General features: G+C 38.5%; 1 protein-coding gene across 4 annotated transcripts in view; it reads left to right on the top strand.

Annotated features, from left to right (window-relative positions):
- PCSK5 (proprotein convertase subtilisin/kexin type 5) overlaps positions 1 to 22,752 on the top strand; it is a 250,123-nt gene that overhangs the window by 213,387 nt on the left and 13,984 nt on the right. For all 4 annotated transcript variants that reach the window (XM_032675833.1, XM_032675835.1, XM_032675834.1 and 1 more), the window contains 3 exons: positions 5,142 to 5,184; positions 6,005 to 6,147; positions 7,281 to 7,481. In XM_032675833.1, the coding sequence (XP_032531724.1) occupies positions 5,142 to 5,184; positions 6,005 to 6,147; positions 7,281 to 7,481 (387 nt within the window). The remainder of the gene's footprint in view (positions 1 to 5,141; positions 5,185 to 6,004; positions 6,148 to 7,280; positions 7,482 to 22,752) is intronic.

Raw genomic sequence — 22,752 nt, 5'->3', positions numbered from 1 at the left:
CATGTTCAGAAAATGCAACTCAACACACAGAAAGTTTAGTTTTAGTAGTGTTCAGCTTTCTTGCATCTTGAAATCATCACACTGAGATTTTGCCAGGTGGAAACCATGGTGAGTAGAGTAAGATCAAAAGATGACAGAATATCTGAGTGATAGAATACAATTTAAGACAAACAAACTGAAAGCCCTTTTATTGTTAAATAGTACTGCTGATGTCCTGATCTCATTTCTGTTGAAGTACTCTTACCTTTTCTTTTGCTAGGAGTAGGAATGAACTCTAGTTCTTCTTTGTAGCCCTGTAAGCAATAACTTCTCTGCTTGAAGTCGCACTTTGGAGCTTCATATGCATTGCAAATCTCACTACAGACTGGGCCAACAATGTCTGGTCAGATACTAGGGAGTTCTCACCCAATACATAGTTTTTCAGTCAGTTGTTTTAATTGAGATGCCATAAAAACTAAAAAAAAAGTGGTCTAACATAGTTAAAACATATAATTATTCTTGCTGGTGATATATGACAATTTATAGTTCATTTTTTTAGATTAATCTAAATTATTGTTCCGGGTGTAAAAGACAAAGTTGAGCAGTAACTTCTGAAATTAAACAAACACTGCAGGCTGGTCATTAAAGGAAAACTGCAATGTAATACAAAATAATTTTCACTACATTTCATTAACTGGAAAAGAAATGTAAACTAGACATTAAGTCCCAGGTACTGAATATCCTGAACTACTACTGAATGCAAAGTAAGTTGAATGTATTCAGCACACTCCAAGCTTATGTCTGAGCCAATTAATAGTTAAAGAAATTAATTTTTTAAAAAAATTCATAAACAAAACAGGAAGCTAAAACAAAAATTCAGATCCTGCTGAATGTACCGTTGCACCCTACTTCAACTCTCAGCTTTATTGTATACAGCAGATAAACTCTGCATATGAGCCATAGCAAGATCTGGGTCTAGTTGAATGGAATCCTTTGAATAAATGCTACTGCAAGGTACAGGGGCTAGCCAGGTAAAGTTTCCAGAATTAGGATCTATCTAAATACCATGAACACTGAGACAGAGTGAAAGTGTGACAAGGATGTCCAAAATGGTCTGGACCTAATTTTTAATGTGGAATAACATATGTATTAAATATTTTATTAAGCCTCTCTAGTAATGTTAAAAAAAACCACAGACAAACAAAACCCACAAAAACCAAATTACACTGTTCCTTGACATATTCGAAGCAAAATACCCTTCCAGCATAACAATGCTGTGCTTTTAACATTAATGCCCATACTGCGGTCCCAGAGTAGAAAAGAACACAAATTCATTTCAAATCAGAGAGTCCTAACAGAATGCATGACTGTTTGACCTTTCACCAGTATTTAATCTTGGCACATACCTTTTCTGTATTATAACATATCTGCACTCCAAATGAATTGTACTTGAGAAGGTTGGGTGTGGAGAAGGGAACAGGAGTATCAGTTTATTACACACAAGGGAAGAAACCAAATTACTTTTTCTATGAACTCTGGACAATATTTACTTATCTAAAAAAAAAAGACAATGAAACCAGAACGAAACAGGGGAGTATTTTGTGTCTAAGGCCTTGTGTTTCAAAAATAGTCGAATGCTGCTTCAAATGCTATCAAAATCATTTTTCTTTCTGTCTTTAAAAGAGTGACAAAGATAAAATCAATACAAACGGAAACTCTAAAATATAGATAAAATACTAATAGCTGTCAAGACAAGAAGTCTTTTGGAGCATGACAGCATATAGATCAACCCCCTTTGCACCACAGAGATTTCATTACTCAGTGAACATAGGATGTTTATTACCACTAATCCAAGAACTGATTGTGGCAGATTTTAAAAGAGGACAGTGTTAAAGAACAAACCACATGCATATATCCATAAAATTCCCAAGACTTAGTTCATTCTTATAATTAATTTCCAAGATTTTGCAAACATTATACATGTTACACATAAAATTTGCTATTGCAGTAATAGTTACTTATTTAGTCTCCTCTTTGCTGGCTATTAGATAGTTGCCCTCTTTGCATTCCTTTCCAAATTATGTTAATTATTCCTCAACAGTTTAAATTCAGAAACTATGACTAAGCACAGAAGGTAATAGATCTTCTCTTTAGTGGATGTGTCTTTGATAGAAAGAAGAATGTTTCAGTAAGGGTTGATAAATGCCATAATATACTATAAAAAAGCCTCTAAATTAACTTACACTAACATAGTTCAATGAGTGCATGTTTTCATTTTGCAAAATTGTCAAGAAATTCTCCCCTGCTCCTGCCGCCAAAATCTTAGGTTGAAGAAAGCTTCAGTTCACTCCCAAATTAAATACAGCAAAGGAACTATTCTTATGAAATTTGTGGCCTTCTAATAAGGCATTTACTATTACCACTTCTGTCTAAACTTTGTGTAAGCAGCAGAATACAAGTTCTATTAGTGATACTTTTTTTTTTGCCCTCTCCACACTATGAATTCCAACTCACAATCTAAATTTACTATTTTTATCCATGTTTTACCAGATATTTTCCTTTAGATCCTAAACCAACTCAAAATATGTTATCTTTACTTAATGGTCACTTACCTAATACTTGTTTCTTCTAATTTCTTTCCAGAGAAAAACCATAAATTTTGTCTTTCTTTGCAATTACTGCTGAGATCTGACTCAAACTGAGCTACATAGATAGTCATCCATACAGGTAAAACTGAGAGGGCAGTTAGGAAGAAACAGTCATCAGAACATCCCACAGGCAAGAAAGGAAAGAGTCCTTTCTCCATAAAAGCCAGAAAGTACATGGAGAATTAGTTACTAAACCCACAAACAAATTTAATGATCTCTTTTGGTGTGTACTTGTCTCAGTTTAAAGGAGACTGAAGTGTTTTGCTAAGGAGGATGAGTTATGAGGTAGACCAAACTCCTCTCTCTCAGCAATTGTAAATCCGAAATTAAGAGGCTCCAATAGAGGAAGTATGGAAAAAGGGAAAATAACAACCCTTTATTAAAGGATATATGTGTATTGGCAGAACACCAAAAGAACATAAAAACAACTAAAGAATAATCCTGTACCCAAAAGTCCCCTTTAAAAAGGAAACAGTTTGATACTTCTTTGTCCTCTGGCACGATTCCGATCACAGCAGGAGGCACTGTTGGATCACTGGAGGAGCAGAGCCTGCAGTGCTCGGTGTTGGTCAGCAGGGGGCGATAGCAGGAGAAGCCGAAAATGGAGATTTCCCCCCCACAGAGGAGAGAAGGGGAAAAAGGGGAAAGAAGGGCAGTTTCTTTCCCACGAAACTCATGCTGTCTGCGGCTGGCTGTGGCTGGGACTTCCCCCTTTCCTCGATGAGCACAAACTCCTGCCAAAACACAGGATCGGAGGAGGGAAAAAGAAAAACGACCCCCTCCCCAAAAGGTTCCTCTGCAGGATGAACCAAACTTCTCCCATGAAATCTGAGCAGGTCCGGCTGGCATCTGAGCAGACCATAGGCAAGCCGAGGCCGGAGAACAGCCAGATGATCAGGTCAAGAGCAAAACAGCCTCAGAGCTTTTCCAACACACACCTTGCCCCTGTTAAGGCAAAGAGCGAAGTGCCCCCCATTTGCAAGGAGAGGAGGAGAACTCCTCCTCTCCCCACTCTGTAGTTTTGGAAGGTCCATCAGCCTGGAGTGCAAGTCTGCCAGCTAGTTCTTTTGTATAGTCAATTACCTCTTCCCCCTCCCTCATTCAACATCCCTCTTTTACAGCAGGACAGGGGAAAGGAAAATTTCTGCTTGGATTTTTAGAATAAGTAAACCTATGACAGTACTCTATTTTTTTCCATCAACAAAAGAGAAGGACTGTATGTACCAATATTATAATAATTTTCAAAAGGTATGAATACTCTTATTTATCACTGGCTCCTAACAATACTCTGTAAACACTTTAAATGCAAAAAAAACACACAAGTTAATTGAGGAAAATAATATCTCAGGAAGTCTCTTCATTTAGAAACAATATTAATATTTCATAAATCACTCAAAATGAAGCCCTGGACAAACCAAATGCCTTTTACCTGGATTAAAACAAGACTTCACAGAGAGCAAAGAACAGTAGATCAGGTCATTGCTGTTTCTCTTTATGCTTTAAACACTAAAGGGAATATTTTAACAGATCTGCAACATTTCTGGGTAAAATCCTCCACCTCACAGATAAATTGCTAGAACTAGTTGCAAAACCAAGTGTGTGTTGCCTAATGAGTTTGCATGTGTGGTGTGTTTTATTGTAAACACAGTTCTAACAGATGCAGTGAAAATTTTGCACTATGTGTACTGTTAATATCAAAAATAATTTATAGGCATTTCATAGTAGAACAATTTATAAATACATTCACCCCACTTGTTGTATTTCCTTCCATTCTGCTCCCATTGGGAACTTTGGTTAAGGTGAAAGAAAAGAAAGCTAATAGACAACAATAGAAGGAAGGTTATAAAAAATATTCTTTATGTTGTGAGCATGAAGTCACATCTGTCATTTTAACAGTTTTAAATGTTCCTGTTCATTCAACAAAATTTTTGAATACAAAAATTAATTTTCTGATGAGAAAATTTACCCAAAAGGCTTACACCTCCCCCACCACTACCCCCTCCCCAAATACAGAAAGGTGCTTGTCTAGCTCAGTATTTTTAAGGTTAAACTGATTGCTTAGATGTCCTTGAAAAGTTTGCTTTTAGAAGTGTCAAATGCTTTTAACTTATCTCTGCAACAAATAAAGAGGATGAAATTTCAGATTTAGATAAGTTAAATCTCCTTTTAGGAGTTCATTTGACCCAATCTGAGCCTCTGTGAACATTCTATTTTTCAGATCATCACTTCCTAAGCATTCATCATCTTCTAGGTACTTGTTGGGGTTCATAATGAGGACTAAAAAACCACAGGTTTTTATGAATCTATGAACATAGAGGCCAGAATCTGATTGTGGAAGAATTTATCTCCAAAAAAACTGTAAACAGAGATTCGGAGACAACAAGGTTCTTGTTATGGCTGTAGCTATTTTAGTGTTAGAAATATTAAAATAAAAATGTTGTACCAATGATTCTTTTTAGCATTCTGTTTTTAACTCTGAAAATTATTTACAGAATTTTACATTTTTAATTTCAGATGATCCAAGAATCTGTATAGCATGCATTCAGAACTATTATATGTAAGTATAGCTGCATAGCTTTTCATGCCTACACTTTTTTCTAAAGCAAAAACACATGGTACACTACATAGACCTGTGCTCTGTATGTTGTCTCATTCCTTAAATTGCCTATCTGAGAACAGTAGCTTTGGAAAAGACTTGGGAAATGCTGGAAACTCACCAATCACTCAAAATTAAGGCTTGTTTAACCTTAGTGACTGATGTGAACTTTGCATAAATGAAGAGAGGACTATGAAGAATGGGTCTAAAAATTAAATAGTGCTTTGGGACTGGATTTCAACTAGTTTGCTCTTAGTATGTTGTGTCCAGTTCTGGTATGTGCTGTTCATCAGACATAAAAATGTATGGAGTTTATGCAAATGAAAAAATAATTCATTTATAACTTAACTTAAGCAGAGAGAAAAGAACTCTACTGCTTTTCAAAAAGACAATTAAGAGATCTCTGTAAAAATTACCATGACAAAAGAAAGTGTTGGTTACAATCTATCTACAAACTACAGCATTGGATCATATGTTTTTACAAGCCATCAGCTCTTTACAACAGCAATACAGTAATTTCTAATTAAGCATGTGTTCATTTTTGTGCTTTCATTTAAAAATCAAATTAGTTATACTTAAGAATCATGAGATTAGAAAACATGTCTTTGTCAGTTGAATAAGCAACATAACCACTAATACAATTTGAATCCTCATTATAGGAATTATTTCTGTTCACTAGGATGACATTAGAACTTTATGATTACCACCCCCAGAAACACACAGAAAACAAACTCAATGGCCTCAAAAGAACTTACTAATGATGTTCTACTTTATCTTGCAGGTATAAGCAGTATTGCTATAAATACTGCCCAGAAAACACCTACAGAGATGAAGGTTCTCTGCAGTGTAGAGATTGTCCTAGCAACTGTGATAGCTGTGACAAGGACAAATGTGACTCCTGTAAGGAAGGCTTTTATCTCTCAGGTAGGCAAAGTACCAAGTATGGCATATCTACAAAAATATTTTAGGCCTTTTCTTTAGGGAAAGATTCTGAATCCAAATTCTTGAATTCTTAAATCTATTCTGTGTCAGACAGTGGAGGCTGAGGGGAGTTAGCCTTTTGCAAAATCAGGCATTTGAACTAATGTAAGGTGGTTATGTTAGCCAGTGGTGTAATTTGATTCAAAGGATCTGTATATTTGAATTTCCACTCTTTGGGGTACGTAAAAAAATGTTGTATTTGATTCAGATTTTGTCTTTAACTATGGAAAGACACTTAAATGTTTCCTTTCTATTCGCAAGTCTAGTTTTACTTCGACTTTCAGATGAATGTGGAGTAACAAGCCTTAAACACTCTGAAATAAGTTTAGTTAAAACCACTAAATTCCACACCAAGTTCACACAAGACTAGGAGTTTCTTAGCTTTATTAAGAAACTGTAAATCAGGTGGGTCTGGTCCAGACATGGTGCCAAAAATTAATCACAGGAATTCCTGAGATTATAGTATTCTTTTGCATTGCCTGCTGAAGGTACCCAATAGTGGCATCATACTCATGGAAAACTGTGGTCACAACCAGAGGTGATCTGTTGGTCTACAATATTATTAATTGAAATTAGAGGAAGCTGAAAAAACTATCAGTGTAACAACTTCCAGGACCTTTGGTATACCAATCTTTAAACTGAATCAGGATTACCTGAGTTTAATTTTATATTCAGCAGAGACTAGAGATCCCAAAAATCTGCATATATCTAAAATTGATTTTCTATTGGGACTGTATAATAATTGGGACTCAACCACAAAACTTTTATCCAGACCTGGACTTCAACAAGATTTGTATGTACTAGGATTTGGCATATTGATTAAAGCCCAGCATGATATAAATTTAAGTGCAGATTGGTTTGAAGTTTGTGAAGCTTGCGTAAGCAACTGAACTGAATTTAGGTTTCATATTAAAAAAATTAGAGTTCATGTAGCTTCAAAAAAATAACATGTGTTCTTATATACTGGTTGTTTTCCTTAAACCATTTCTTGCTGGAGACAGAGATAAGCTATACATGAGGTACCTCCTTGCAGGGTTGACAGGGGTCAGTATGATAACAGGCTATGTCTATTGCAGGTGGCACATGTGTGAGTGAGTGTGGAGACGGCTTCTTCGCTGACAACATCTCTAGAGAGTGCGAACCTTGCCACAGGAACTGTGCAACCTGTGTTGGGTACAGTTATGAGAACTGTACTGGGTGCAGAAACAGTTTCCAATTATCTCATGGGCAGTGCCTGAATCCAAGAAATTCTCAGTCAGTGGGAAAGTTCTGGAGCCGTAAGTTGCAATAGATTCCATAATCTTTTCTGTTTCTTTGAAGACTACTAAACAATTTGAAATAGTATAGCAAGATCTTGCAGATTGAGTGAAATTGCACTGTTGTCAAATTTGCTGTAATTTTAAAAGTATAAATGACCAAACCGATTGGTTTCACAGAGTGAAATCCATCTTCCTGCAAATAGCATAACATCTCAATATAACGTGTTTCTTATCTGTGAGTTATCTTATCTGAATAGATAAAAGATTAGAAATATAATAGATAAAAAGACAAAACATATGAAAAGGGTAAAATATAGATAATAGATTAGGGTACTGGGATTTCCTTATCTAAACTAGTTGGAGCCTTATGGGCTGTGTCTTAGAGTAGCTTTGTGGCTATTGGTTCCCTACATAGAAGTCAATATAAATTGAACTCGATGATCCTCATGGGTCTCTTCAAACTTGGCATATTCTGTGATTCTTTGAAAATAATCTAATATGTGGCTCTGTGTGGGGGTAGTGTATGCTAAAAAAAAGCTCTCTCTTTTCTTTTCCCTGCTCTTCCCTAGATAGACATGCACTGCTTTCTGAGAGACCAAACATGGGCTGTAGAACTATATTCTGGCATTCTGCTCCCACACAGGATGTTACCACAATCTTCAAAAATAATCAGTTCTTTCTTGATGCCCTCATCCCTAGCATGGGAAAAGCAATTCTCTGTTCCAAAAAGGCCCAAATAATCCAAAAACTATTTGGAAGAAAAATGCTTTTAAAACTAAAGATGTTGAAGGGAATGCTTTGTAATTGTTTTAAAAATTATTTTCCCTCACGAGCATCTTTAAATGCATCACAGTACTGTCACAAATTTATCAAGAAAGCTTTAAATGAAGAGTGTATATGTAGAATATTTGTCTTTCCCATTATGCCAGTTATATAAAGTACAATTGAATGTTTACATTACCAAATGAAATTGCTAATGGAAAAAATTGAACTTTCAAATAGAATGATGGAGCAATAGTAGAATATTCTGGGAGGTTTAGGGATTTACATCACTAAGGATCTTTAAGAACAAATGAAAAGTATCTGACAGGGATGTTCACTGAATGAAGTAAGAGACCAGATTAATAGCTATATTTTTGAATCAAATATACATTTTCTTCTGATCCCTATGTCTTTATTTGAATGAAACACATCAAAGAATGACTATCCTTAGAACTGTGTGATCTTGTATTAAAAATTAAAATACAGTGACAAATATTTTCAGGAAAAATATTTACCATTTCTATTAATTGCCTATCTGATGGAGAAATGTTGTTGTTTCAAAAGGAATAACTTTTCTTCATTTCAAAAAAACCCACAGACCTAAAAATGAGAAATATTAATAGGAAGTTGATCTCCTATATTAATTTCCTTGTGTTTAATGCATATAAGCAAGTATTTTTTTTCAATTTGAGACTGTCTACATTAGTACCATGGGAAGAGCACATCTGCAGTCTGGTCTATGTATTGGTTATTTCTTTCTCACACTGTAAACCAAGGTGACTTCTTGTAAGCTTTTTTCCTTTGAGCAGACATCTGATGCAGTTCTGTACATATCAGCATTGCTGATATATACAATCAACGATATATTGCTGTGCTGTGAAACTTCTTTCTCTCTATCTTGCATACCATTTCTCTTTCCTCCCAGTACTAAAAACTACTACGTTTGTCTTAGGGGCATTTCAAACTGCAAGATACATCTCTCTTAGAGCTGTACTGGCTTGAATATTAGTGACTGCTCCAAAGTCGCAGGATTCCTGCTGCAGCTGGAGATGGGATGCCAGGGAACATGGCTGGTGGCTCTACACCTTTTTGTGAATAGACTTGCTGCGATTCCTTCAGTGTGGCAGCTGCTGTACCATAAAATGATGGAAAAATGATGTTGAACTTGTTGAAATCCTGAGCCTTTTCTGTCAAGGACAGGCTTCCAAATACTAGTAGTCTTCAAGTAAAAATGTTAATGTAGTTGTTACTGTCTTTCCTGAAGTTACACTCTTAATAACTACACTTATCTACATTTTGTGAAGTTTCCTGTTCAGACACTCTAAGATCATCCAGTTCTTATAATAGTAATTTTCATTGTCTAATTAAGAACAGAATCTAAATAGTTGAGTTTTTGGCTAGACTGTCAGTCATTCATTTCTTTTGATGATGCAGTCAAGGAACAGATGTCAGCTGAGTCCAGATTTCCAACTGTCTGAAAATCCTTGTTGCATGCTAAAAACCCTTAACAAACAATACAAGATTTAGGCAGGCAGGACTAAAACACATTAAGCTCTAGCAATGCATCATACCAACAGGATAGTTCCTGGTTAGAGACTGCAGTATGTTTCACACTGATAATATTTTGAAAAACATGTTTCACATTCTGATAATATTTTGAAAAATTTCAAAGGGGCAGGAGGGAAACAAAACCAAAAACCAAACCAAGCCAAAAATCCAAAAGTTTCACAATCTCTTACAATTATTTTCTTCCTCATCTAAATCTTTCTGAAAACCAATAAAATTTAGGAAAGGCAGTCACTATCCTTGTCTACACTATTCTGTAGGATTAGTACAAGCACGGATAAAATGAAAACGTATCTGTGCTCCTTGAAGCTTACTGTCAGTGAAGATTCTGGTATTCATACCTGAACAGAAAACATCCCTCGCCCCAGAACAAGTGAGTCCTCTCCATCTCTTTTTAAGTATATCTGCAGGGTCTCATCTTTTCCATTCTTTACTTCAAAGATCACAGGGACAGAGAAAGAACTTTTTCTTTCATACAAAGGGACAAAATCCAAAGCATCTTTCCAAGTTTTTCACTTGTTAACCTGGACAAATCTACAAATATTTTATCCAATTTTACTTTGTTTCTTTCTTTGTTTTTTAGTTTTTTTAAAATACACTTTGATTTCCTCCAGGGTTATTTTTTCTTAGCAAAATACAAGGATCTTCCATCTCATCTGTTGTCACACTCCTTTTCTAAGGGTAGCTGTAATGTGGGGTCTTTATATAATAAATGGAGTCAGCTCTCCGATGAGGTGGCAATCAAAGAGGCTTTAATTCAAAGCCAGCGCTCTTTTTATCCCTTAAAACCATGTGACCTAGTGACCAATGGGGTTGTCTATTCCAGCGCCTGTCCCCTGGGCTTCCCTGCCCTCAGTGTGTCCCCTGCACCCCTGGACACGCCTCCTACAGGTAGCCTGTCATGCAGCACGGGCATCGTCCAAGAAGCTTGTCCAGGCTGCAGATGATATTAGAATACTTTCATGTTTGCTCACCAGCCAGTGTGGGCAAGGTTGCAGCTGATATTAGACTTTTGACTCTCATCCTGTCTGCCTGTTTATCAATATACACTTCTTCCACTAAGTGCTCAGCATCCTCAACACATTTACATTGGTGCATCATCCTGGCAGAGCTTGCCTGAATTAAAGAATCTGATTAAAGAACACAGGCCACATGATTATTACTCCCCCTGCTTTGTGAGATTGAGCTGGGCCTAGTAGGCCAAGTATTATATAAAAAACCTTGCCCTTGTCACAGGAATGAAGATATCATATCACCAAGCTCATCCTCAGTACGTGGCCTGCTCCAGAAAATACAGGAATACAATACAACTAGGACAATAACCAAAATTTCCAAATCTAGTAATTTACAGCAGCTTTTACTATGTTACTTTTCTATTTACTCTTTTTCTTTAGGAAAGTACTATTAGAGAGATGAGGTATTAGACCTTGAATTGTATTTACAAATAATGAAACCATTTATCTTTGGCTCTTACACTCACATGGATTCAGCGGGTTCCACTGTGGGTTTAGTGACTGTGCTGACATACAATTTGGAACAATGTGATTTCTGGAAAACAGACTGTTGTTTTGTTGGTTCCAAGGCTAACATAAATTAAAGGGCAGTACATCAGAACCTGCAATGGAGAAACCAGCTCAGAGTCTGACTTCCTTTGCAATTTGAGAGACTAGTCCATCTAGTGTTAAAATCTTTGTGAATGTGGAATGCATCTTTTTTTTTCCGTATTGAAGTTTTCCCTTCATTTCTTATGCAAGGATGAATGATAGTCCCGTCTTATGAATTTTTATAAGCAAACACTCCAGCAACCAAAACATTCTATTAAAAAAGAGACTTTTTCAAATTATATTTACTTTGTGGGTATATTCTGCTGGGCAAAGAGTTCAGCTCATATCAGGAATCCCTAAAAAGTCATATTCAGCCTGAAAAAACGCAACAGACTATGTCTGTTATTCAGGCTTTTAAAAAGACAGTGTAAGCTAAGAAAGGGAGAAAGGAAAAAAACCAAACGAACAACTGAACTCTGTGTTTCTATTGTGAAACATCTGTATTTTTTCTCATGTACTAGATGATGAAATGACTTTGGAAGCCAGGAAACACACTAGTGTAAGCTTAATTCACCAAGTCAATACACATACCATTTCAACTGGATCAGATGTTTTCCAAGTTCTGCAAAACACTAATCACTAAAATGCTGCACTCTAAAAACAGTTAATTCCTTGGTTTAGTGTGCCATATTTTTATGAAAAGTGTGCTGGTTTAAAAGTAAACCGGTGGGAGAAATGAACCCAACTCAAGAGAGAGTACAGGTCAGAGTTGCAATTTACAAAAAAAATTACAATAAATACAATGATACAGAGAAAACTGGTTTTAACCCACAAAGACGATGTGTAACCCTGCACCCTGCAACAAGAACAGAACAGTGTTTGTTAACCTCTGTGCTGAGCACCATGTGGCCTTTGTGGGCGCAAAGAGGAAGGGAAACCTGTTGGTCCAGATGATGGCCTCAGTTCTGTTGAAGTAATGATTGCAGTCTTGTTGAGAGCGGCAATGGCAGTCCTGTTGGAGTTCTGGGCCTCCTCTGGATCCAACAGGTGGTATCAGAAGTCCCAAAATCCCAAGATTATATATACTCAGGTTTAGGTGGAAATGCCCAGTACCTCCCCCAGGGCAGGGAGTTTCACAATGGGTGATCTAACTCTGTGAATCATTGGTTATTTTTGAAGTCTTTGATTGTCTAGGTGTTGAGCAGCCTATTACGCCAGTCCAGTATGGCCCATTAGCAGAGATGGTCCCTCAGGCTGGGTGTGAAGGTGCAATGCCTCCCCAGAGGAGAGTTATCACAGCAGAGTCATAGATGTAAAACTGAAGAAACACTCCTTGCAGAGTTCTTTAACACCCAGCTTGTAGCCTGAGATGTCAGGTGTGGTCTGGGCAGCTGCTGCAAATGATCCATTATTAACAGTCCATCAGAAATGACATAGTGAGTGTAGATTACACAGTTTTGGTTATACCCACATAGTGATAAACTGGTCAGAAGTCTGTCCAGGTAGAAAATAGATATGGAAAGAGGTCTCTTTCTGATGAAAATTCAAAATGGAACATGTGCTTCTTTACGTACAGATAATATATGCTGAAGCAAATTACATATCTAAATAGCATCTGGTTCAGTTTACTATTACATACCACACCCAATAATAAGAGCAATCTCCCATCAGCAGCCATTGACATATCCTGTGTATTTTCCTTTTCCTAAATAAAGAGCGAACAAAATCAGTAAAAATGTACTGGTTGAGAAAAACAATAATACATGCTCTAAAAATATTACTTAAGGGACCTCAGTGCAGCTCTGCAGATATACATATAAAGGTCTCAGAATATGGAAAGGGGGAAAAAAGCAGGAATGGGATATGCAAAAGACAGAAATCATCAGCAGAAGAGAACAGGTCTTCTAAATATGAAAATGCTATAGCATTTAGAGTGCAGAATTAGAGCATCATGGGAAGAGGTAGGATACCTTTTTAAACATCATCTATAAGTGAAATTTCAGGTTGTTTAGAAGCAAGTAAAAATTATTCATTATCACATATGTTCTTAAGCATGCCAAATTCACAATCTAGCTATTTGTTTGTAAAATAATACTATCATTGTTACAAGATAATTAGAGTGGGAATTAATGGTTACTGGAGAGTGTGATTCACTTCCCAGTACGCTTATACTTTCCTGTAATTTACAGTTCACATAAATCTTCAAAATGGGATTGGTCTAGTATTTTATTGCTAATTTGTATATTGTTTTCAATGCAATTACCTCTTGGAGATAAGTAACCTGTTTTTGTGTTTTCATTCATGATAGTATCGGTTTTGTAAGGACAATGCCATGCATAGAAAAAAATCTAACAAACTAAGTCACATTTTGGTTGGATCACATTCAAATCACATGCATAGTAAAAGGTAGACAGGTCATCTTCTAAAAGGAATGTGCTTGCAGTTACAAACAGCCATGGCACTTCATTTTCTTCTGCATTCCTTCCTGCACATATTGTGCTATGGCCCAATTACAAAATATACCGTAAATACACAATCCTTGTAGAAATCATTATATAAAAGCTAAGGGTATTACAAATGTACACAGAGACCTACTTCAATAGCAACTTAGAAATAGAAGGTTTTAAGTCCCCTTTTTACTCATAGAAAAGGATGAATAAATGAGATTTAAAATTAAGGAAATAAACCATCTTTTATCAATCTGAACACTAACTGCTTGCAATACCTGACATAAAGGTCCACTTTCCATAAGGAGCAGGTAGAGAGAGCAAGGTGGACAGCACAAAGAGGATAAGTATATACTAGAAAGGACTCTTATAATACAGTTGTGGGTCTGAATGAAATTATGGAAGAACTATAAGGCAATTCAAATGCTTTTATGTTAAAGGCATGCCTCTTTATATATGACCATATCTTTGCTCATATGTCCTCAGGTTTTATAGAGGGTTTCGTGGGTTTTTTTAAATAAACTTTACATTTTCCAGAATAAGCAACAAGAATGTGAAGAGGACCATACTTTCCACCTATGTTTTTCACCCCGAATATTTTTGAGGATTCATTTAATCTTTCTCTAAAATCAAATTGAAAATTTTCGGAGGTCAAATGAAGATGACTTAAGCAAAAATAAAGGAAACATAGGGACATTGTGTTAAATGGAACTAAAATTTTACTCATTTTTTCCTTGATTCATTTTGCAGTCACAGGTAAAGTCTAACAGTACTAGGTTTCAAGAAACTTTGCCATTGTCTCAATAATGATGCACAAGCCCAAATGAGAAAAGAAAAAAAAATATTTTTCAGTCTTTCCCCACCTGTCCAGTTTGACAATCCCTTGAATAAACTGTGTGTGCAAGAGCACTGTGGTAGCTTCAGAGCTGCAGTGAAGTTTAGCTCAAGTAATGATATGGTGGGATTCAGTTTCTCAGCTTCTAGAAAAGAATAGGAGACACTTAGCTGGGTCAAAAAAGAATATCCTTGTAAAGATCATTCATTTTGGCCTTTAAAAAAAAGAAGAGCAGAACAGCCTAATAATAAACCACAGTGTTCTTTCAGAGTCAATGTCCCACAATTGGTACATGGATGGTTTACAACTGTACTGGTTTTAAAAACTCAACAGTAAAAAATTAACCCCACTTGGTTGCCCTCCTCCCACCCCCTTTCTAGCAGTGGGAGAAACACTAGGGGAGACCAGAAGCAGGAGTCACAACTTTCCTGAGAAAAACTCACAATAAACACAACAATACAGAGGGAATAATTTAACCAACAAAGGTGAGATGTAGCCTGGCCCCCCCTAGAACAAAAGAAAACAAAATGGCCGCCACTACCATGCTGCACTCCATGTGGGCCCCCAGGAACAAAGGGAAAAAATTGAAGATGGCTTCCACACTGATCATTTTCCTCCCCATAGCCAGACAAAGCTACAGGGAATAGGGGCAAAGCAAAAAACGTGGAAATCCATTTCATCCAAAAGCAGCTATGCTGCTGAGCTGCTCACTCTGTGTCACTCTGCAAAGCTCAGGTCCCAGTTGTAACAGCAGTGTTGGTGTTCTCTTATCTCCATGGTGTGGCAGCAGCAAATGAGGGTGGGATGCAGCACAGTGGTGAGCGGTCAGTCTCTCTGTCTCTCTCTGACTCTCCCTGCTGTGGTAACCAGTGGTGGTGGCAGCAGCAGTGGTAAAAAGCAGTGGCGGCAGCAGTGGTGGCAGTGCAAGCAAAGGGTCTCTCCTGGCAGCAGCGGGCTGACTCCCACTGTGCTCCCCTAGTTTTTTGTTCTGCTCAGCTCCTCTGGGCTGGAAGTTACCCCTGCTGCTCCATTCTCCCACAGCAACCTCCCCACAGTGGAGCCATCTTTTCAGCACCACAGCAGAGCTGTGGCTTGAAAAGCGATGGGTAAGGGACTGGTGGCGGCGGCGTTGTGGTTCCAAGTGGTGGCCACCTCTCTCCAGAGCCAGGGAAGAGAAAGCTTCAGCTTCCACCTTTTAAAGGGACCAGTCTGGTCCTTTCCTCAACCCAGGCAAGAAAAAAAAGTGTTCCATTTCCTTCACCTCTGAGTTCCCTGACGAACAAAAAGCTCCCCCACTCTGTCAATGGTGACGTGGGTGATGTGGAATAAACAGTGCTGAAAAACTCCACCCCTGTTTCTCTATAATCATGACAACAGCATCATATGCATATGGCTCCTACATTTACAAGTTTCATTGGCCACTGTAAGAGCTACAGAGTGAAATTTTAAAGGAAAGCTTGCTGGATCCCCAAGTCCTCTAGGGGAAAGCAAAATAAAACCCAACAGATAAAACCAGTAATTTTCAAGCTTTTCATTTGTTATCAGTCCAAAGTCCAAGGCAATACACATTGCATGACCATTTTTCAGTTTTGTATGGCTATTCTTTGGAAGATCTGGTTACATTATCTGAAGTAGTGTGCTCAGGTTTATGTAAAAAAAATTGTTGCATCACATTTTCCCATTTGGAGAACTTTTTGCTGTGCAAGAAAATTACATTGAGAAACTTCACATTATTTTAAATGTGTGCTGCATTTGAGTTTCTCATAAACAAAAGCCTATTTCCAGTCACATTTAACCTATCCAGAATTTAAAAAAAATAGATAATCTTTTTGACAGATTTCTTCTGTCGATACTAAAGTTGAGGAATTTAAATACTTATATTTGACTGGAAGATAAAGGTTGTTTACCTTGCCAACTATCAGAATCCCATTGCTTGTTCGCATTCCCCTCTGGTGGCAACTAGTATATATTACAGAAAATAGCACACACTGCAAAGGGCAAATGTTAAACAGAAATAAAAACTACTTTACTGAAAAATATCTTTATTTTTAATTGTAAGTCTTGAAACATTTTGAAACAATGATCTCCTTTAAATACTCTTCAGCGATAGCTAACAAATTCTCTGCTTAACCTCACCTTCCTGCTATTTACCTTCATTCAAGAACAGCAAAAGAGAGAAGCTCTGCACAAATAAACTGAGGATAATAGAAAACCTAGTAACACCAAATATCCAAATTTTCTGGAGTATTCCTTATATTCTTACAGGCACAATCAAAATGGACCCTTTTTAAAGTTTTGTTGAATAATGAAGAGACAGGAAAAACATGAAGTTAAGAAGTAGTCTCTCAAAAAAATCTTTTGACAGTGAATTTGTGCATCTCAAAAAAGTAAGCAATGATCTCTTTGAGGATTATTTAGATAAGAAAACTCAAGACGCTTGTGCGCTATATGGCTTAAAAAAAGACTCAAACTGCCCTCTGCACTCAAGAGCACTAAAATAGACTAGAATCCTCTTAGAACAGCATGTTGTAACCTGAAGTATAGAAAGCAGGTCTTCAGCAGGGGAAAAACCCCATAGAAATTATGTCAGCAGGAGTCAGAAAGGATCTAAATTCACAGGACCTGCTGTTGCAAAAAGCTCTACAAGACACTCATATCTACATGCTTAAAAGAGCTAGGAAAAGAAAAAATAATACTTTTTCTCCTCAAGAAGGATGAAATGTACAGGCAAATAAAGACAGTATTTTAAATTTATTTTGTAACTCTAGCTTATCACTGAGCATACTACATACTACACCGAACATACATACTACACTGAACATACATGCTACACAACTATTAATCTGCAAGTGAATTTATAACTTATACATAGAGAGTGCAAAGTACAGAGCCTAATCAGAGTTTTCAAGAAATCTCCTTTCACCCTAAATGTTCAAAAAATCTGACAACAGCCTCCCCAACAGAAGGAATGTCATGGCAAAGAGCCCCAGAGCTCGGTTATACTGTTGATACCAGAAAATGGGGCATTTTATTTCTGCTTTGGGTAGCACTGAACTCACAACATGCACCAAGGTTTCCTTGCCTCTCCAGTCCTTCATCAATGCCTACGCTTGTGCTGCAAATTCAGAGATTACTTAATAGTAAATCTCTCCACTTCTTGTGGTCCTAATGCTTATACATAATTTCCATTTGTTCTTATTCCATAAGCCAGTCCCTTCCTCACTTAGTCTTGTCTTTCCAAAGAGCTTTTCCATAGGTTTTAATTTTGCACGCTCAGATTACCTGATACTATACCCCTCTGTTTCAGCTGGTCAATATGGAGCCACAAAGCTGACACAGAGCAAGTACACAGTTTGTGTATTCAAACACAGGGGTTTAATGTCAGGTGCTTACAGTGCTTGAGGCTACACACCTCAAAATTCAGTTTCAGGCACTTTCTACCTCTTCTGTTCCTTTGAAGTTGAAAATTGTCTTCAATCAGCACTCACTGAAATACTGTCATAGTCCCACCTCTCTCAGTCCTTGCTAGATTTCTGACTCGCTATGTCACCAATGCTTCTGGCTACTAAAACCAATGCTAAAGCTATGTGATCTTTTGTGGAGCATACCAGGGTCTAATACTTTGTCCTTTGACCTCAGACTTGGCAAACCCAGTCTGCAATCTGGACTGTCACAACTCACATTCACCCTGGCAACATGCAGCTTTTATCTGTTACCTGCGTTATCCTGTGGATCCTATGACCTATGCCTGGGCCCTGCAAACACTGGGTCCTTGTTCAGGGAGTTCAGAGATGCTGTAGCCAGAATGGTAGTGACAAGGAAAACTCTGCTAATCTCCTGATAAATCTGGAGTGGCTTTATACTGTGCTAGTTGCCAGCAAGAATAACACCATAGGCTTTCGCTGTAGAAGTAGTATGCACAAGTGTTGCGACCCACCCCAGAAGGAGAGGGTAACCCAAATTCTTATTAATAAATCCCTTGAGGCAGATTAGAGTGAAACAGTGCTGAAAAATATGTAAACACTTACATGAAGGGTTTATTTTAGAACAATTTTGTTTCAAAGGTAAACAGGTATGTTGTTGTTTTGGGTGTTAGCAGTACAGCAGTATTACAGCATCTATAGCAATATAGCACTATTAAAGCATAGCAATATTAAAGCATCTATAGCTATATAGCAATATTAAAGCATAGTGATAGTGTACTAATAAAGCATAAAGATAACACTTGAGGAAATGCATAAGGGAGAGAAAGGGAAAGAAAGGATAAAGGTGGAAAAATATATATAGTCACTGCCCACTGGATCCAGTGATAAAACTTGGTAGGTACAGCTTCCACATTGGTTGATTGAAGTGGTGGCCTTGCACTGTTGGGGCTGGGGCAAGCCTTCCACAAAACTCAAAGGTGTTATGAGTTATTATATATTTCTAGCTCAGGTGGGAAGTCTTACAATGGATAGTGTCACGGGACATGTGACTGAGTCTCTGACATCTTCTAAGGCAGGTGCAGCTGCCTATTGTGTCAGCACCAACCATGGTCCATCATGGTCCAACATTTGAGATGCATAGTCCAGGCTAGATGTGCGGAGTTATCATGTAAAGGGAGGACATCGGCATGATAAGAGCCTCTTCCCTTATTTGGAAATCCAGTAGCTTCAGGTATGCATCCGCACCCAGGATAGTTGGACAATGGCACCCACTTACTTGATGTGAAGGTCCTTTGGCAGTGTTCAGGGAGAGGTGAGCTTTACTGGGTTAGCAACTGCTTCTTTTCAGTTTGCAAAAGTCTTTTGATGATCTGAGAATGTGTAAGTAATTAACTGTTTCAGTCTCTGACAACAAGTAGTCCTGGTAAAGAATCATAGAACTATAGACTCATAGAATCATAGATTTATAGAATCAACCAGGTTGGAAAAGACCTCCAAGATCATCAAGTCCAACCCTTGATCCAACACCCCTGTGGTTACTAGACCATGGCATTAAGTGCCACATCCAGTCTCATCTTAAAAACCTCCAGGGATGGAGAATCCACCACCTTCCTGGGCAGCCCATTCCAATGTCTGATTACCCTTTCTGTAAAGAATTTCTTCCCAATATCTAACCTAAACCTCCCCTGGCACAGTTTAAGACCGTGCCCTCTTGTCCTACTGCTGGTTGACTGGGAGACCAACGCCCACCTGGCTACACCTTCCTTTCAGGGAGTTGTAGAGAGTGACAGGATCTCCCTTGAGCATCCTCTTCTCTAAGCTGAACAATCCCAGCTCCCTCAGCCTCTCCTCATAGGACTTGTGCTTAAGTCCCTTCACCAGCCTTGTTGCTCTTCTCTAGACCTGCTCCAGCACCTCAATATCCTTCCTGAACTGAGGGGCCCAAATGAGGGGCCAAAATGTCCTTGCTGAGTGATCTACAATTAAATAACCAGGTTTTGGTCTGCTGTGCTGCCCATGGACCCCCATACTAAGAGGTTTTTTCACTACAGGATGTTTTTGAAATGTTCTGAGCTGGTGTTAGGGTCAGACATGGTTATGGAATACTGTTACGAACTGTCACCCAGTCACATTAAATGTGGATCTACTTTTTTCACTGAAATAGCTATGGCTCAGTTCATTTAGCAGTAGAGTTATAAGAAAGAATAATCATCAAGATTTTTATTATTATTCCTTCTTCTGGCCTTTACCATGTTATGCACTGTCTCAGTTTAATAAGACTGACGTGTTTTGCTAAGGAGGATTAGTTATGAGGTAGATCCAACTCCTCTCTCTAAGCAATTGTAAATCCGAAATTGAGGTAGTACGGAGAAAGAAAAAATAACAGCACTTTATTAAAGGATATACGTGTATTGGCAGAACAACAAAAGAACACAAAAGAAACTAAACAATAATCCCGTACCCAAAAAAGTCCCCTTCAAAAAGGAAAGAGTTCAATACTTCCCGTCCTTTGGTGCAATTCTAATCATGATCAGCGGGGGGTGCTGTTGAATCTCTGGAGGAGCAGAGCCTGCAGTTGCTCGGTGTTGGTCAGCAGGGGGCGCTGTTGGGTTCTGGCAGTTGCCACGTGAGGCCCCGGAGCGTGGGAGAAGCCGAAAATGGAGATCTTCCCCCTGCACAGCAAGAAGGGGAAGGGAAAAAGGGGAAAAAAGGCTCTTCCCACAAAACTCACACTGTCTGCAGCTGGCTGTGGCTGGGAATTTCCCCTTTTCCTCGATAAACACGTGCCACTGCCAACACGGGAGTGGAGGAGGGAGAGGGCGACCTCCTCCCCAGAGGGTTCCTCTGCAGGTGGGTCAAGCCTCTCTGATGAAATCCGAGCAGGTCTGGGCTGGGGGCAGAACAGGGTGCAGGAAAAATGGAGGCAAACTGGGGCGAGAAAACAGCCAGATGACCAGGCCAAAACCAGAGTGAACCTCCGACCCCTCAAACACACATCTTACCTGGGTTAAGGCAAAAGTGAAGCGCCCCTGTTTCCGAGGAGAGAAGGAAAAAAAAAACCTCATCACCCCTCCCCACAGTTTCAGGAGGGACATCAGTCTGGAATGCAGGCCTGCTAGTTAGTTCTTTTGTGTGTGTCAATTACCCTAGGCAAACCCCTTCTGCCTCCCTGGTTCAACATCTGTCTTTTACAGCGATGCAGGGGAAAGAAAAATTCCCCACTTGGTTTTTTAGAACAAGTAAACCTATGACATGCACATATACACTTTTCATATGCTTTAATAAAATGCCCACCATTTCCCCTTGTGTGAAAGGGCTTTATATAAATTTTCTGTTCTCCTCCATTGTCTTTTTACTTGAAGCATTTGCTTTCATAACTTTCATTCAAAATATCAGTATTCTAACTACCCTGCCATAATAGGTGCAACGAAAAAATAACGTGACACGCTGCATGTGGCTAATTGTTACTGTCAATCAGTCTATCAACCTATAGAAAACATATATATATAATTGGCAGGATGAGCTGGGTGTGCTAACTGAGGTGCATAGCTCAGTCTGCACCCAACTTCTATTTTAAACTTTATTTTTTATTTTCAGAAAAATCAAAAGACTAATAATTATTTTTTCATCAGATATCTGTCCAAAATACAGAGCTGCATATTGGGACCTGCCACATTGCATAGCACATTTTTTTTGTATTAAGTATGATCCTCAAATCCCCTTGTCATTTAGAGCTGATGGTTATGCAAACCATAATCATCAAAGACTCATAATCAAAGTCTTGGTTTTCCACAGGCATAAAACTCCATTTGACACACACTGGGCTCTTGCTTTTGGAGGGAAATAGCAGGTAGTATCTTTGGGGAAGAACTATTTAACAGATAGTATTTCCAAACCTCAACAATTAGGGCAAGTGCTGGATTTGCACCTGGGATGGGGCAACCCTGATTGTATGATGGACTGAGAAACAAGAAGCTGGAGAACAGTGCTACAGAAAGAGACCTGGGGATCCTGGCTAATGGCAAGTTGAATATGGGTGAACAGTGTGACGTGGTAGCCAGGAGGCCTAACCCTGTGCTAGGGGGCGTCAGGCACAGCATTGCCAGCTGATCAAAGGAGGCAATTGTCCTGCTCTGCTCTGCACTGCTGTGGCCTCACCTTGAATATTGTACACAGTTTTGGGCACCACAATATAAAAAAGATATTAAGCTCTTAGAGAGCATCCAAAGGAGGGCAACGAGGATGGTGAGGGGTCTGGAGGGGAAGCCTGATAAGGAGCAGCTGAGGTTACCTGGTTTGTTCAGCCTGGAGAAGAAGAGACTAATAGGAGACCTCCTTGTGGTCTTCAACATCCTCATGAGGGAAAGCAGAGGGGCAGGTACTCATCTCTTCACTCTCATGACAGGACTCGAGGAAATGGCATGAAGCTGAGTCAGGGGACCTAGAGGATGGCTGAGAAGTGGAACAGGCTCCCTAGGGAAGTAGTCACAGCACCGAGCTTGTCTGAGTTCAAGAAACATTTGGACAACATATGGTGTGATTCTTGGGGTCACAAGTTGGACTTTGATGATCCTGTCGGGTTCCTTCCAACTCAGTCTATTCTACTCATAGTTTTCTTCCTTAGTTACAAGGCAGTGGTCTTTTGCAACAAGTTAGTTCAAAATGTCCTTACCAAACTGAATTTATATACTTTTTAGATCTTCCTGTTTG

This window comes from Chiroxiphia lanceolata, chromosome Z (assembly GCF_009829145.1).
Source record: "Chiroxiphia lanceolata isolate bChiLan1 chromosome Z, bChiLan1.pri, whole genome shotgun sequence".
In the NCBI taxonomy this organism is placed as follows: domain Eukaryota; kingdom Metazoa; phylum Chordata; class Aves; order Passeriformes; family Pipridae; genus Chiroxiphia; species Chiroxiphia lanceolata.
The sequence above is the reverse complement of the archived record's forward strand: the minus strand, read 5'-3'. Positions and strand labels throughout refer to the sequence as shown.